The following is a 17,806-nucleotide window of genomic DNA, read 5'->3' as shown; positions in this document are numbered from 1 at the left end:
AGGTTTTCTTTCTTCACCATGTTTAAAGAGCCTTAACTCCCGTAGTAAGAGATTGGGGTTGATATTTGATCGGGGCCGGGTTTGATAAAATATAACCGGTGCCAGGGCCAGATTTGTACCGGGGCTGCATAAACATTTATACATCCTTAAGTACAAAATTTTTTTAAAAATTCATGTTATATTTTGTATATATATGCATATATAAACATCATTATGATCAACATGATCATAATAATCATTACCATCATCATCATTATCATCATCATCATCATCATCATCATCATTATCATTATCATCATTATAGTCATCAGTATCATCATCATCATTGTCATCATCGCCATCATCATCATCGTCATCATTATCATTATTGTCATCATTATCATCATCATCATCATCATCATCATCATCATCATCATTATCATTATCATTATCATCATCATTATCATCAGCAGCAGGCTATAGCCTTTCTCTTTTATGCTGTTTTTCAAATCATGTTTAATGTGCAAACAAGTCTGTTACAATAAACCAAAACTCATTCTTGCTTGGCTTCTTATTCCACAAGTCGCAACTTTTTACTGTATCTGTCCCTATTTATTAAATACTGGCATAAATACATGCAAGAATTTAATAAATAGTAAATAAAAGTATAAAATTATAATATATAAAGAATTATAAAATGTAGCCCCAGCTATCAACCCTTGATAAATCTTATAATTTTGCTGGGGCCGGGGCCGGATTTGCAAAAAGTCTTATTTTTAGCCGGGGCCAGGGCCCCAGTCACTTACTATCTCCCCATTGATTTAGTATTAAAATATTTAGTTGAGGCATAAATTAATTAAGTATTGTTAACTATTATTACATTGAGTAATAATCTGATATGCTTGGATAAAATACATTAAATATATATACAGTTAAAAATCTCAATTTCATCCATTTAATTGAAGGCACATGGCTATAAATACAGAATTTAAGTATATTCTCACAAAACTACAGAGATAAAGGTCTCAAGACCTAAGTCATGGTCTTAAAAGCCTGGAGTATTAGTCTTGGTCTCAGACCTTACTGAATTTTATTTTCTTGATCATTATAAAAAATTAACACAATGGATGGATTAGTAATTACTATTAAATTGTTACTAATATGCTTAACACGTTGTAAAAGTTATTAAAATTAAGTGATAAATAGTTGTTTTACTTCTTACATAAAGTACTTAAATAAAATATGGAATTTTTTACTTTAAATTTTTTTTTGTTTTTTTGTAATTATAGTATGTGGCTAATTAAGTTAAAAAAAAAAGCATGACTTCCATATGTGAGCAATTCTTAGGTTCACAATGCTTTGATCTTTATGTTAGATTTCGTTTTTAACAATACAAGAAACCTGTTGGTTTTCTATTCTTATTTAAGTTATATATTGTAGACTGCAACAGTACGCTGCACAATTTGCATTCTTAGGTTCACAATGCTTTGATCTCTTATTGTTAAATTTTGTTTTTAACAATACAAGAAACCTGTTGGTTTTCTATTCTTATTTAAGTTATATATTGCAGACTGCAACAGTGCACTACACAATTTGCAATAAAATAATTGTATTTTACATGTGTAATTTTGATTTATTTTAAAGTATTAAGGTATAAATGGTAAAATCGGCTATATGCCTAATAGTATACATACATGTTTGAGCATGAGTTTTATTGTGTTGAACTTATAGGAATCTAAGTCTTGGTTTTGTGAAAAAGTTTAAAGTTTTGGTCTGGGTCTTACCAACACTTACATGAGATTCACAAGTGCATTTAACATTTTCAAATGTAACCTTTTACCAAGATGATCAACTAAATCAGCAACAGAGTCAAAACACAAGACGACAACACATCAAAAAGTCAGCTACATAAAAAGACTATAAAAGTAAAGACCATAAGAAGCCATACCGTATACGACAATACATCAAAATGATAATTAACTAGTAAAAAGGAGTACAGTGTACATAATTTCTAAAAACTTAAATAAAACTTATATCTGATTCTTTTTACCTTATCCATTTCAAGAAGGTTTCTTTTTCTTTTGAGCAGAAAGCTTATTACTACTAAAGATCCTAATACCTAAATAATATAAGTCGAAGCATGTTGATAATTTTCTGAGATTAACGTGCATAATCAATAATACATAAATTGATATTGAACTAGTTAGGTATAATATTTATGTACATTATGTACTACAAACATCAAATTTTTTTCAAATTTAAACAAAACAAAATATTATATAATATTTTATGCGTTATTTTATGCCAACATAAAATGTACGCACGAATAACATATAAAATTGTATTTCACGTCATTAAAAAGTTACAAATGCTTATTGAAAAAATAAAATAAAAATTTTCAGCATTTTATTTGTAAATAAAATTACTTCCGTAAATTAATGCCTGCGAAAATAACATTTTTTAATAACTGTTTGTATTTCTCAGTTCCGGTTGGTTGTTTTAAGTGTAAAGTGAAAAATCTTTTTATTTAGGGAAAAATTCTATGCAAATCTGTTATAACAATTCCGGGATTTGCAAATAAGCTTTTAATATAATCTGTGAATTTATTAATTATATACTGGTAAAGCTATATAAGAGACAAGCCTATCGTAGTTAACTGTAGGGCGAAGTTGACTTCAGCTTTGACTTCGGTGCCGAATATTAAATAGAAATTCGGCTTTCAATTAAATTACGGTAACAATTGCTAAATTTCAAACAACTTTTAGTTAAATGTAGTTCGAAAGTTATTTTTAAATTATAATAAAAAATTAACTTTTTTTATTTAAAATAATAGTTATTTTTTATATATAATTTTTTTTTTAGAAAAACGATTATTTTCAAGATGTAATTGAGAACATGAAAGTTGTAATTAAGAAATGTAAGATGTAATTGAGAATATGAAGATGTAATTAAGAAACGAAAGATGTAATTGAGAATATGAAGATGTAATTAAGAAACGTAAGATGTAATTTAGAAGATGAAAGTTGTAATTGAGAAACGTAAGATGTAATTTAGAACATGAAAGTTGTAAATAAGAAATCGTAAGATGTAATTGAGAACGCGAAAGATGTAATTAAGGGGGAACACTCCTCAAAAAAAACGTTTTTTTTTATTTTTTTTTTTTTAGCTATTCTAAAAGTAAATTTATTATAAAATTAAATGGTGAAAAAATTATTCAAAATTAACTTTTATTTGTAAAATAAATGACATTTTTGTATGACTACCTGTTTGCAATTCTCACCTAGCAACGCCCCTAGTTACAAGAAAATTATCAATAAAATGCATATAGTCCCCTCTTTGTGCCGTTTTTTTTTGCGGTTTCATCATAAATACTTTCTACTATCTCTAAAGCCATGATTCAAAACCACATATTTAGAAAAGTGTTTTATGTGTTGTTCATTGTCTTTTAAGCTGCTAATTTACACACGAGTGAAGAAAAATGGACAGCTTTAAGTCGAAATAGAGTTGTGGTAGAGTTAAATTATCAACGAAACGTCTTAAGAAACGTAAATGTACATTTTATGGTTTAAGAAAACAAGAAAAATGTGTAAATATTGATGTAAATAGTGTTAATAGTAATGGTGTAAATATGACAGACTCTGTTGATAATGTTGATAGTGAAAGTGTATTTGCAAGTGTATCAAAAAGAAAAGTAAAACCAATAATAGTACCGAGTAAACACTCAAAATGTGTCAGTGGCTACAGATTTGTTGATATGGAAATTCTTGCCTCCGTATTTGATAAACTTGGATGTCCAGAATGTTTGCAACCTCTGTTGTCTTTAATCGAGAATAAAAAGTCTTGCAAAAGATTTGCATCAAAATTATCTATAGGTTGTATTTGTGGATTTAAATTAGACTTTTACACATCAAGAAATGTAGAAGGATATGATGTTAATAAAAGAGTGGTATATGCTATGAGAACACTGGGTCAGGGCCAAACTGGTCTACATCGGTTTGCCACTCTTATGAATATGCCAAGAGGAATATGTAATAAAAGCTACAATCTTATTGTACATAAATTAGTAACCGCAGCGCAAACAGTATCTAATGAAACTATGCGTGAAGCTGTACAAGAACTCAGGGAAGGCAAATCTCCTGATGAGGTAGTTGATATTGGAGTTTCTGTCGATGGAACATGGCAAAAAAGGGGATATAGTTCCCACAATGGGGTTATGGCAGCATTGTCCATAAAAAATGGGAAGGTTTTAGATGTCGAAGCCTTATCTAGGAAATGTAAAATATGCGATGAAAATCGAAATATCCTCAATTCAAAGCAGCAAAACCAAGCAGAATTAAAAACACATGTTTGTAACAAAAACTATGATGGATCTGCTAGTGGAATGGAAACTGTTGGTGCTGTAAATATATTTAATCGCTCTCTTGAGAAATTTAAATTACGGTACACAGAATATTTGGGTGATGGGGATAGCAAGAGCTACACTACTGTTAAAAGTACATACAAGGATGTTGAAGTAATTAAATTAGATTGCGTTGGACATTTTCAAAAGCGTATTGGATCTCGCTGTCGGCAATTAAAAAAACAAGTCAAGGGCTTAAATGGTAAAGGCCGTTTAACAAATGCTACAATTGATAGATTAAAAAATTATTTTGGTATTTCTATTAGACAAAATTGTGGCAACCTTGAAGGTATGAGATCCTCAGCCTTAGCAAGTTTATTTCATGTTGCATCTTCATCGAAAAATAATTATCATTATCCGCATTGTCCGGTTGGTAAAGATAGTTGGTGTAAATACAATCGAGATAAAGCTAATGGTACAAATGAGTATAAACCAGGAATAGGTCTTCCTATTGATATTATTCTTAAATTGAAGCCCATTTATGTTGAATTAACATCAGATTCTTATTTAAACCGTTTACTTTGTGGGAAAACGCAGAATCAGAACGAAAGCTTTAATGCAATGATATGGTCCAGAATACCTAAGTCAAAGTATGTTTCGCTTACACAGCTAAAGTTTGAACTCTATGATGCTATTGGAGCCTTTAATATAGGATTAAAGTCTAGTATTTTAATATTTGAAAAACTACTTATGATACCAGGACAGCATACCATTTCTAGTTGCAATTACTTGAACCGGAGAAGAATCAGGATGTCGGAGTATAAAAACAAAGATACCATCAAGAAGCGTAGGAAAATTTTGAGAGGACGCAAACATAAAAAATCTGATAAATTTGATCAGAAAGAAGGAAATATGTATGAGGCTGGTTTTCATGATTAAAAACTATAGTTAACATACTTTTATATATGGTATTTTTTGAGTTACTATTGTTTTTATAACATTTTTTTTTCCAATTTTATCTTTATTTGCATTTTTCTCAGAACGCTGGTTTTTAATCTCCCGGCAAAGATATCTTGAAAACCGCTTGACCGATTTGTATGAAATTTTCAGGAAGGCTTCCTTTAATAAAGATGTATACAATGAACAGACAACTTTTTCAAAACATTTTTTAAACAGAAGAAATATTGAAAAACGTATGTGATTTTTGTGCTAAAAATTATTTCTACAATCAAACATGGATAACACCTGGTAGAAAGGTTGTTAGAAAAAACTGTCTGCTTATTGCATAGATCTGTCAATATTCTATAAGTTTTGAAAAAATCAGCTAAAAATATTATTCTAATCAACTCCAATCTTTGCCAGGGCGAGGGAACTAATTTCACTTTTTTCCCTAGTTACCAGGTTGCCATGGCAACGGGGTGCCATTATTTGTGATAAATCTTCCTAACATTTTATTTCCTCCTATTTGAAACATATAACAACTTTTGTAATGCTATATTTTAGAAAATAAATTTTTGAGGAGTGTTCCCCCTTAAGAAACGTAAGATGTAATTGAGAAGATAAAAGTTGTAATTGAAAAATGTATTAAGAATACAAAGTTCTTTGTATTTTGAATTTTGTAGTCTTTTGTAGTCTTTTGTAGTCTTTTGAATTTTGTAGTCTTTTTAGAATTTTGTAGTATTTTGAATTTTGTAGTATACTTTGTAATTTAAGACTGGAAATAATAGTATAATATCAATGAATATAAAAAGTCATGAAAAAGGCATTTGAGGTTTAGGCGGTAACTGAAAAAATCCGATTGGGTGTCAATTAAAACTTTCTTTTATTTTTGTTTGTGAAAAATTTAATTGAGCTTTCTGATGACTGATAAATAAAACACAAATAATTTATTTACATAAAAATCTAAAATTTAAACAACGTCATTAAAAATCATTGCAATATTCAGTTAAGCACCAACTTGAACGTCTTCCATATTTAAAATTGTTGCGTAATACGTGGTCGTATGTTGTACAGCGCGTGTACAATCACCTCCCATTATGGCATTTTTTGCCGCAATAACAATTCTTTCTAAATACTGCGTTCGGTGTTCCATAATCCCAGCACTGAATACAGGTAGAATGCGAATAACATTTTTAACGGTTATTTTTATTTTGGACCAGATAGCTTCCACTGGGTTTAACATTGGGTGTTTCTTCGATTCGATGATCGGTTAATTTTTTTAGTTTAAAACCACCTCTTCCAATAAAACTTAAATTTCCGCTGCGGACCCAATCGTATGCTGTCTTATATTTGACACCTAAAGTTTACGCTAGAGTCACCCAATCGTCGCTTCGCTCAGCACATTTAATTACTCTTCTTCTATCATTTGATGAAGATAAAACATAATGTTTTCTTTCAACTTGTTCAGTTGTATGTATTTCATGCCTACAAATTGGACAAGGTGGTTCTGGTTGCTCCAGAAGTGGTTGTAAACAAATTTGGTGAAATAAATGCTTGCATGGATTCAATTTAATAACAGACTTTCTATTCATAGTGTATTGACAAATAACGCAACGATCTTTCAATTCCATTACTGTATTACTGTATTGCTAGTGCATACAAATGCTAAATTTGATATTATTAACTTATTAAAATGTTCAAGAGGCTCTTATATAATGACCTTCAAGCTAACATTGAATTCGCAATTACAAATAATGTATTCTCATTTACATATTACGATTTCTTAATTACAACTTGTTTTTCAAATTGCATATTGCGATTTCTTATTTACATGTTGGGTTACTCAATTACATTTTAAAATTTCTTAATTGCATGTTGTGTTTCTTAATTACATATTGCGACTTCTAAATTACTTGTTGTATTTCTCAATTACATCTTACTTTTCTTAATTACAACTTTCAAGTTCTCAATTACATCTTGAAAATGTGTAGTAGTAGAGAATGCAATGATAACTTAAGTTCTCATTATTTAGCATTTTTATATAATTTATACTTTTTTTTTTCCAACGCAAAATGTTGTTTTTTGTAAACGTATATTTTATGTTTTGATTATTAAAAAATTACGTTGTTTTGCTTGTGTTTCGTGATGCTTTGAAATATGGTTAATTACGAGCTAAAAAATAATAATTTTGATTTATAAAAAATGGCTATTCAAAGCTTTAATTATTTTTAAAAAACGATTTAATGTTTTGGTTCACAAAAAAGTTCGTTCTCCATATTTTTTTTTTGTGTTTTGTTTTTTAAAAGTTTTTTAATTTTTGTTAATTGATGAAAATTTTGATTGATAAATTTGCAAACTTAATTAATGCTTATATTATGTGTCCAGGCCTGTTGTATACAAAACTATTGTTTATATAATGTGCATATTATCAATCAAAACTTTAATAGTTTAACAAAAATTACCTTTAATTAAATTTCAATCTTAAATAATATTTTCTAGAATTTTTTTTTATTTAATTAAATAACCGATAAAAAAATAAGTGATCAAAAGGAACAATAATTAAATTTTTATTTAGTTGATTGTTCACTGCCGGGTTTTTTTCCATCTCCAAAAAGTAACATTTGTGATTAACTTTATATTTCAGTTAACTTTGAAAAAAGTAAATTTAAAAAAAGAAATCCTTCAGTAAGTTTAATCTATAAGCATTTCCTCACCCAGACAGCAAGCTTACACTGGCCCTACGTTATATTTAACACTGGTATATTTATTCCGTTGGGCCAACATTTAGCCAATGTTTTTTTTTCGGCGTAATATTTCAATTCTCAACAATTGTACAATGTTAGGCAACATTTGGCAAATATACTTTTTCGTAATTTAGCGGCAATTGTGAATCACGTGGTATAATGTTTTTATCAGGAGGGCAAATTTTAATAACATAACACTTAAAAGTTAAGAAGATTCATTAAATTTACCTGTCAAGCAGCTTGTTAGCTTTTTAACTGTTCGTGGGTTAAGTACAACTAAGTAAAGTCGAGCTTGTTGCCAGAGCATTTACTGCAATGGAGTTAAATAAAGATGTTATTGAGACAGCAGAAGAACAGGAGAAAAAACTTAAACAATCATATACGGAAAAACTTAAAGCTTTAGATTTATTTGACCCAAGCTCTGTACCTACAGAAAACAGAAAAGACTTAGTCGCTGAGTGGCCTAGTATAACTATGGGAAACATTTTTTCGTGTATCCTAAAAAAAAAAACTTCAATTCGGAATATATTGGCAAGTACAAGGACCAAAAAGCATTTTCATTGTTGATAGTGGTTTTGTAGGCCCTACTATGCGCTTTAGTTTTAAAAAAGATATTTTGTTTGTATATTCTGAAGTTTGTGGTTCGCAAAAAAGTAAACTTTGGGTTGCCTTTAGTAAGTGTGACGTACATTATGCTTGGTGTTCGTGCATGGCTGGAGCTTTCAAAGTTTGCAACCATGTCATTACCACGCTTTATAAAGTGGAGTATGCTAACAACGAAGGTTTGTGTAATCCAACATGTACTGAATAAGCGTGGGTCTGGAATAAATCCACTCAAAAAGATATCAAACCATGTTTAATAAATGATCAAGTAGTTAGAAAAGAATAGCGAATAATGAAACAAATGGTATAAATAATAAAGAAAAAACATAATTGAAAGCATTGAAAGAAATTGGTCCAAGAATTGAAAGTCATTGTAACTTTAATGAACATTCATTCGAAACTTTTTATATATCTGACCCTTCTGCTATAATATTCAAATCAAAAGTTTAAGTGTTTATTAAAAATATTGAAAGTATTCCTAATTTTGAGGAGTTATCTTTTAAAATACTTTCAGACCATCCTAATGCTGATAAAACAACTTTATGCAAAATATTTTTAGAAAAAATGGTATTGACAGATAAAACAATTAAGCATATGGAATATAACACAAGATCAAGCCTTCTATCAGATGGGGAATCGAACACAAGCAAGATGCTATAAAAAAATTCTTTGCAGAGGATATATCAAAACACACTGATTTGAAAGTTAAAAAATGTGGTCTCTTTATTTTTTATGAAAGACCATATCTCGCTAGTTCACCAGACGTATTTATAGTATGCAAATGCTCCTTTTTTTTAATAAGACAATTTTAATGAGACAATTAAATAGGGAGCTATTGATTTAACTTTTTTACAATAATAAATGATGAAATAGCATTAAATAAAAGTCGTAAATATTACTCTCAAATCAATTCCCAAATGGCTATCACAAATTCAGCATATTTTATTGTTTGTACACTTACGAACTTACATGTTGAGTTAGTCAAATTTGATCAAGAGCTCAGGGATACGGTAAAAAAAAAATTTAATATTTTAATGTTTCTCCAACATTATTACTATCAGAACCTATAACATTCTCTGGAAAATGTAATAAGTTAATAATTAAAGAGCCAGAAATTAGTGTTATCTCCAAAACGAGATAGTGCAACACTAATTATTTACAAAAAAAAAAGGTTTATCTAAATTAGTATTGAATAAAAAGCTTAACTCCATTGAAGCTCAAATGAATGACATAAAAATTGAACTTGAAGGAGCATAGGGAAAAATTAAACAATTGAAAAAGTACTTCATATAAAAAAATATTGAACTGTCGAAGCTGAATTCTGCTAGCATTACTTACCGAAAAAAAAATAAACAGTCTAAAAAATAAATTTGAACAATTTTTTCAAAAACAATTTAGGTATAAGTTTATAAAAGAACAGCCTAAAATGTTTCAATATTTATGTGGTTTATCAGTAAAGCAATTTCAAATTATTTTAGAATGAGTTACTCCTTATACTCATTTAATACAATATCAAGAAAGTGAAGTTAATGCACTGAGCCGAAGAACAACTAATGAAGCAACAGAACTACTACCTGTTCTAACCATATGTAGGCATGGGCTACATTATGGGTCAACAATGCAAAGAATTTTTATTTGATAGGTAATATTTTTTAGCTCCTATATTTATGAGATATATTTGAAACCTGCATCTGGATTTTTGCTTAAAAAAATGCCCAAAAGTTTCATTGAAACAGGACATGGTCTGACAGGCCTTGTAATAGATGCAACAGAGTTCAAACTTCAAAGTGCATCAAATTTCGAGTTCAATTCTCTGATGTTTTCCAATTATAAAAATACTTAAACTGACAAAGCTTTGATTGACATTTCTCCTCATGGTGGAGGAATTTTATTCAGTGAAATTTACCCAGGATCCATCACTCAGAAATTATCAAAAAGTCAAATGCTACTTTATAAGTTGAACAAGAACACGAAATAATGAGTGATCATGGATTTTCAATTCAAAGTTTTTGTGCAAAAAAAGGTATCTTGTTAAATAGACCAAAGCAAAAAGAAAGCAGTCAATTTTCCGAGCAAGATATTGCTAAAAATTTTGATATTGCTGCAACACACATTCATGTCGAGCGTTTTATAGGAAGAATACGTAACTGGGGTATCATGAACACTGTTTGGCCAATAAATCAAATTGATATTTTATAATCTATGTGGCAAATGTTAGGTCATATTGTCAATTTAACGATGGTACCAATTAGGCCTGTACCGGACTCAATTTTTCCAAATCCGGTCGGAGCCGGATTTGTCGGATTTAAATTGACAAATCCGGCCGGAACCGGAGCCGGAGCCGTATTTCGAAAGCAAATTACAGGAGCCGAAATCCTGTAAATTAAACAATGTTTGAAATGGTAAACAATGTTGACCATTTTCAATACCAGGTGACAACTTTTTTCTGTTAAACTTCTTTTTTTTTATTAAAAAAGAAGGAAAAATTTTCAAACAATAGAAATAAAACAATATAACAGAACAAAATAATTTATCAACGATTTTTTTCTATTTACTAAATTAATCTATATGCATAAGACTAAATAGTATTTAGTCTTTGATCAGTTTCGAATTGTAGTTAAGAAATATTAGACGAGCTGCATTATGTGGAAGGAGTGAGCTGCGGTGATCATTGAGGACCTCCCCAGCAACACTGAACAAACGTTCTGATGGTACACTTGTCTGCATATTTTTACTCCACCACTGTAGTGGGTCAGCGAGTCTATTTATTTCTGGTTCTGCCAGGTACTGACTTAGCTGAGTTTCAATGCTTGTTGGCAATTGTTGTTCAGGTGCTGACGTAAATTGAACAATTTCATCAATACATCGCCAGAGTAATGATGATGATGTTGAAGAATTATCCAGCCGGATTTTTTTTGCTGGAACTTCTTCAATTTTGTTAATCTGCTGCTTAGCATGCTCAGATTGACTTTTATCTTGCATCGATACCCTCTGCACTGTAACTTTATTGAATGCAAGCAGAACCGCTGCCTTTGCAGCTGTCAGTGTTGCCTGTGATGAAAAGAATTTAGTTTTGAGTTGTGGATCAACCGACGTCGCCACTATATAAAGAGGTTTCTCCTAAATGCCTTTAAAACGCTCATCCAATGACTTAAGTAGTGTTGACTTCATATTCTTTACACCTGCATCATTGCCTTCATTTTTCAACAGGTTCCGCAGAGCTGTTACAATAGGGATAACCAGTGATATATGTGCTGTTTCATAGCTAACTTCACGAGTAGCCTCTTCAAACGGAGCCAGCACACAAACTACATTCTCCGCCACAGACCATTGATATGCAGTTGGGCAATAAGTTCCATCAACTTCTGAACAGTAGACAGTTAATGCACGACGCTGTTCACATAGTCGGCGCAGCATGTAAAATGTTGAATTCCACCTTGTACTCACGTCTTGTATCAGCTGGCGGTCTGGTAAACAAAGTTCAGCCTGCAGCTCTTTGAACCGACCAGTCGCAGACAAAGAATGCCTAAAATGACTAACTAATTTCTTAGCAATACTTATTATATCTGATACTGCCCGCTGGTTGAGCAAGCCATCATGTACACATAACTGAATAGTATGTGCAAAGCACCCAAGGCTATCTATGTTGGCATCACGGAATCATTTCGATATGTTTGCCGCATTATCGTGAAGTACGACATGACAGCGTCCAACTTCAATGTTTCATTTGTCAAGCATCTGCTGAAAGGCAGTCATCAGTGCAGGGGCAGTATGATGTCCGATGAATGGCTTACAATCCAACACAAAGCTCATGTTTTCAAAGTGCTCTGACAGATTATAATTTGACAGTGCTACAGTTTCAGCTTTCTTCTGTGAGTCAGCAATTTTTATTTGCATTTCGTTGTATTCTTTAGGATGTTTTTAACGAAGATGTGTTATCATAGACGAAGTTGAAAAATTTTTGGGTTCAAGCTTTACCACGTGACAAGATGCTGGGACACAGCAAGCAATCGCATTTTGAGCTGTCGCTATCCTTTAGTTTGAAGAATTTCCCAAACTGGACTGCTTTTATCATTTTTTCCTTTGCCTGCCATCTTGTTAAAAAAAGTTAAAACAAATCTTATGAATGACTATACAATTTTTGCAAAGTAGTTGAATGTAATATCTCAACATAAATATAGCTAAACGTTAGAAAATTATTTATATTTATATTCTTAATTATGTTTGAAATAAACAACTTTAAAAATTTGATATTTTGAATAAGCCTGAATGATTTGAATAATAAGCGAAAATAAAGTTACAAATTACTTTTTAAGATTGTTTATAATAAATAAATTTTATTTAAATTATCAAAGAAAATATTATATTATGTTAATAAGGTAGTTTTATTAATTAAATACTTTAAATAATTTAATTTTTAATTAAGTATGTATTTTTATAAATTTAAATCTTTCAGAAATATTTCAACGACTAATTTTTTCGAATTTCGAATTTTTTTTGCTCTGAAGTTACCAATTTTAATTGTCGCAATGAATGGAATCGATAACTTCAAAGGGAAAAAGGAATTGTAAAGAAATGTAAATACAGATATCTTTAAAAACATGGAGTACATAGAATATAGAATTACAAAGAACATTGATTTGTATAAATAAAAGCAAAAAAGATGTAATAAATAACTGACTAAAATTCAGAAATCCGGCAAAATTTTGGCGGATTTCAAAACTTTTTGCCGGAGCCGGATTAAGGCCGGATTTATAAAAATGGCAGGATTTCGGCCGGAGCCATAGCCGGAATCCGGTACAGCCCTAGAACCAATAGGTCCTAAAGAATAATTATTTGATTTTTCATGTATATATAGTATATTTATAAAAATAAACCTTAATACAAGTAAAAAAACTAAACTGTTAAAATGTTAAAATCTTTTCATGTCTAAAATTTATGACGAGCACAAACTTTGACAACTTTTTTATAAATTTTCTAAATGGTTTTAACATAACAAAATCAGGTATATGACCAATTATATTTTTTCCAAAACTGAGTAGATCCTTGATTTCAAGATGATTCTATGTTTTTATTTTCTTCCTTTCATATATTGCATCTACTATTTCTTTGATAATTAATAATAAGGTGTTATTTCGTTCGACTAAAAAACATTTTGATGTATTGGTCTTAGGATGGAAAGATTGTGAAACACAAAACTCTGCATCTGTACATTCAATCTGTAGCTGACATTGAACATAATATTGAAAAAAATTTGCTAATGTTGTTATTGGCCCAACACAACCTGCTGCTTGAGTTTTCACTTCTAATAAAATGTGTGATGGACCTAATCTATCAGGACTACAACCATATTTATTGTCGATTAAACTATCAAAGTATCCATATTTTTTAATTTTTGCTTTTAAAAGAAATTCAAAATTTTTAATTAATGCATTTTCAAATAATATACCTCTTTAATATTTTTTAAATGACCTAGGTCTGGTGTAGATGTCCCATTTTTAATAACATTCCAATATAATATAAAGTTAGGTTTTCCTAAAATCCCCAATAAATAAGGTAATCAACAAGCTGTAATTTTATGTTTTCTGTATTCATGCCACTCAATAGTGTTTTGTTTTAAGTTATGTAATTAACACCTGATGGTTTTGGAGTCACACAGTTACTGATGTCAATATTTATAACATTATTAGCAATTTGCTCTATAATGATAGTATAAAGTGTATTGTTTTCTAGGCCATCATAAACGCTAAGTACATTAGTAATTTTAAAATAATTTGGAAAAATAATAGTGAAATTTTTTGTTTTACTTCAATCAATTTTTTTTTAAAAGTATTATCATTTGAATTATTAGTGAGTTTATCAAAGTAAAAGTGATGTTTTCAATTATAATAGTGTTATCAATGTGAATTATATTTTGATCAAATAATGGTGTTTGCAATAAACATAGTCTGATAAAGCCAATAGAGTTTTTTGTGTGTATTTATCCATATTTTGATTTCATTAATACAGACTAAACATGTTCCTCTACAGGCATATCTTTTTTTAACTGTTTTTTTAAATTTTCTTTCAAATTTTCAATAACTAATGACACATTTCTTTTAAAATAACTTTGATCTGCTGGTGATATAACTGTACTGCAATCTCTTCTTTTCATTTTTGCAGAACTTGGTTTAATTTTATTCAATAGAATCATTGGAATATATCCTTTCGATCGACTTTTGTAACTGATCTGTGCAGGATAATGCCAAAATCTTTTCTTTTGTATCTTTATAGTGTTTCAAAAACAATAAAAGTGCAAAAATGTGGCAACATGAACCACTTGGACCAACTGGACAACCGCAATGTCTTTTTTCAGGATTAAATCCATCAAAAAGTAAAACAACTCTCAAAACTTTGTCATATGATTTTTGAATCGTCGCTTTAACGTATGTAAAATTTTCATATATTAATATTTTAACTAAAGCTGTTTTGCGATTTTGTAGCATTCTAAATGCTTTTTCATGTTGTCCGCGGCTACCATACTTTTTATAGTCACTGTATCTGTAAAATATATCTTTATTAACAATAGGGTATAACATCTTGTTTGATGACTATTTAGCTGTAATTATAGGTATTTCAAGCGAATCAAGACTGCATTTAAAACGATAATACATGTTTGCTTTTGCTTTCAGTTTATTTGTTAGCTTTGGGTAACGTAAATACATTTTTATTTTGTTTCATAGTTCCTCTAAAGTTCATCCTGAAGATTTTCCTATTTCTTTAAACCATTTAACGTATCGCTCTATATAAAAACTTTCTTTTATTTTTTACTTTTTATTTTTAAAATAATAATTATATACAATTTTAAGATTTTACATTATTGGCTATAATAATAATTTGGTCTTTTATTTTTATTTTTATTTTTTTTTTTACTTTTCGATTTTATGTTGTTTTTTTTGTGTTTTGATTTTATTTTTTTTTTGTGTTTTTTAGTGTTATATTTTTTTTTGTTTTTTATTAGTTTATCCATTGTGCGGATAGATGTCGAGGATATGGTAAGGATTAGAAATTTTTTTTAGATATTTAAAGATAGTGTTCAATGTTGGTTAAGAATGTTTTGTAAGGAAGGAATATATTAATTTTGAAATTTACAGGACCTTTACACAAACACCACTTTACAATTACTACATGTAACAATTATATCTTGAAATTATTTATCATAAAATAATGGCCGGCAGTGTTTTTCTAATCATAAATAACAATAATTTTGTTGTAAAAAATGCTTTGCAGCGAAACGGAGGTGTTTTACTAAACATTTATTTTGAATTTTGAGCCAATCTATCAATTTAGGTCATATGTTTAGTTTTAACTTTCCTGTTCTCAACTTGGCAAAATACATTATTTATACAAAAGAGTTTACAGAAAATGTCCGAAGTGTTTATACGGATATGGTAATTATATTTTAAAGTAACAATATTTCTGATATTCTTGATTATTACGCTGATCACTGCCGTTGGGTCGATATTTATGTTACTAAACATGCGGTGGCATCTACTGTTCCATTTCTCACTCATAATGGTTTGAGTGAGTGTCAACAGCAGCTGCGAAATAGGGTTTTTCTCCGATAAATTCGCTGTTCCTATCAAGAAAATCAAAATTATCGAAGAAATATTTTTATCGGATGTCAAGGAGTTATATACATGTTTAAAATACTCCCATATTTCAACAGAAGGAGGACAGTAGGCAAAGATATGAAGGTTGTCCTCAATTTTACCACAAGTTTTAAAACTTTCTACCTTTTCAGACATAATAAATAAGGAAATAATAAAAGCAGTGGCAGTAATGCTAAAGTTTCTTATAAACAAAGTTACCATCTTTACTTTTTTCCCTACAGCGAATTAATTTCAGGACCAGGCCTCTGAAATAAATTTGGCTTATTAGCAATGTTTGATGGTCCTTGAAATTTTTCTTTTCACATTTGTTTTCTTTTAGAAGCACTTGGAGGTATACAAAGGGTACACTGTTTAAATGCAAGATAAACTCAACATAATAACAAATATTAAAAAAAAATTAATGCCCACTTAAGAGTTACATAAGAATAGCCAAAGTTAAGTTATACAATATTGTTATTTAAACAACAAGAAAATAAATTAACGGTCAAATAAACTTATTGCAAAAACACCCGCTTAATCAGTGCAATTTAACTGTTTGCTCACATCTTTTCTATTTTACTTACTTAAAGATTTATAGAGAAGATTTTATTTAAATAATAAATCTAAATTTCCCTTAACTTATATTTAAATTGTATTAATGTGAGTAAATGCATATAACTTTTAAAATTTTATACCTAGTTCGTTTTATTATTTACTTGTTTGTTTTTATGCTTATAAATGATTTGTTTACATTTTTGCCCTCACAAGAATAACATTGCGTAACGTGGTTCATAATAGCCAAATCATCTATGTAATATCAGCTCAATATTTTGCTATAAAAGGCTGTTCTTTGAACATAGTCATAAGAATAAATAGTCTGGAAATAAAGGCCGATTCTATTGTTTTGCAGTTTTATGTTGAACTCGTATGAATGACCCGCTAAAGGTGCACAACAAGATAAACAAAACTTTATTTAAAATTACTTTTCCTTATGAGTTTAAATTGAAAATTGGTTTTGAAATTTAATGTGAATAGTTTTTAAAGAATTTTTATATAAATCATTTTATATATATGTATGCATTTATATAAATATCTTCACTTTTTGTTTCAGGTGACTGTAAAATAGTTTATCATATACACATTTTTTTCTATCAATAGATCAAAAATCGATATTAATGTTGATTGATTTTTTGTTCTTTGACAAAAAAATTTGAAATTTGGTAGAAAAATTTTGTTCTTAAACATTCTGGGATAGAAAATATTTTTTTTATAATTGGATTTTACGATTTATGACTAATAGAAAGTAATTTTATTAACGGTAAGTAAATTTTCCAAGTTATCTTTACTTTTTATGATGTGTCCAAGCAAATACAATACTATGTATTTAAGTTTGATTTTTTGAATCATCATTTAACTATTATGGATATTATCTGTTAACTTTTTTCACTGGCTCAAAACTCTGAAATTAATTTACTGTTTATGGTATCACAATCGTTTTAGACTGAATATGTTTTGAGTAAATTTTTACTGTATTGCCAATTAAAAATATTTAAATAAAATATTTTTAAAAA

The 17,806-nt window shown here is 29.3% G+C and overlaps 1 protein-coding gene across 2 annotated transcripts in view; it reads right to left on the bottom strand.

Moving 5' to 3' along the window:
- LOC101235562 (potassium voltage-gated channel subfamily KQT member 4) overlaps nucleotides 1-2,239 on the bottom strand; it is a 61,228-nt gene extending 58,989 nt beyond the window's left edge. Inside the window, exon 1 of one of the 2 annotated variants that reach the window (XM_065796334.1) lies at nucleotides 2,030-2,239. In XM_065796334.1, the coding sequence (XP_065652406.1) occupies nucleotides 2,030-2,038 (9 nt within the window). In that variant the 5' untranslated portion in view covers nucleotides 2,039-2,239. The remainder of the gene's footprint in view (nucleotides 1-2,029) is intronic. The other variant, XM_065796335.1, reaches the window with a different exon arrangement.
- Between the last annotated feature and the right edge of the window lie 15,567 nt (nucleotides 2,240-17,806).

The sequence above is a fragment of the Hydra vulgaris genome, chromosome 04 (assembly GCF_038396675.1).
Source record: "Hydra vulgaris chromosome 04, alternate assembly HydraT2T_AEP".
NCBI lineage: Eukaryota > Metazoa > Cnidaria > Hydrozoa > Anthoathecata > Hydridae > Hydra > Hydra vulgaris.
This window is presented reverse-complemented; position numbering and strand designations above follow the sequence as displayed.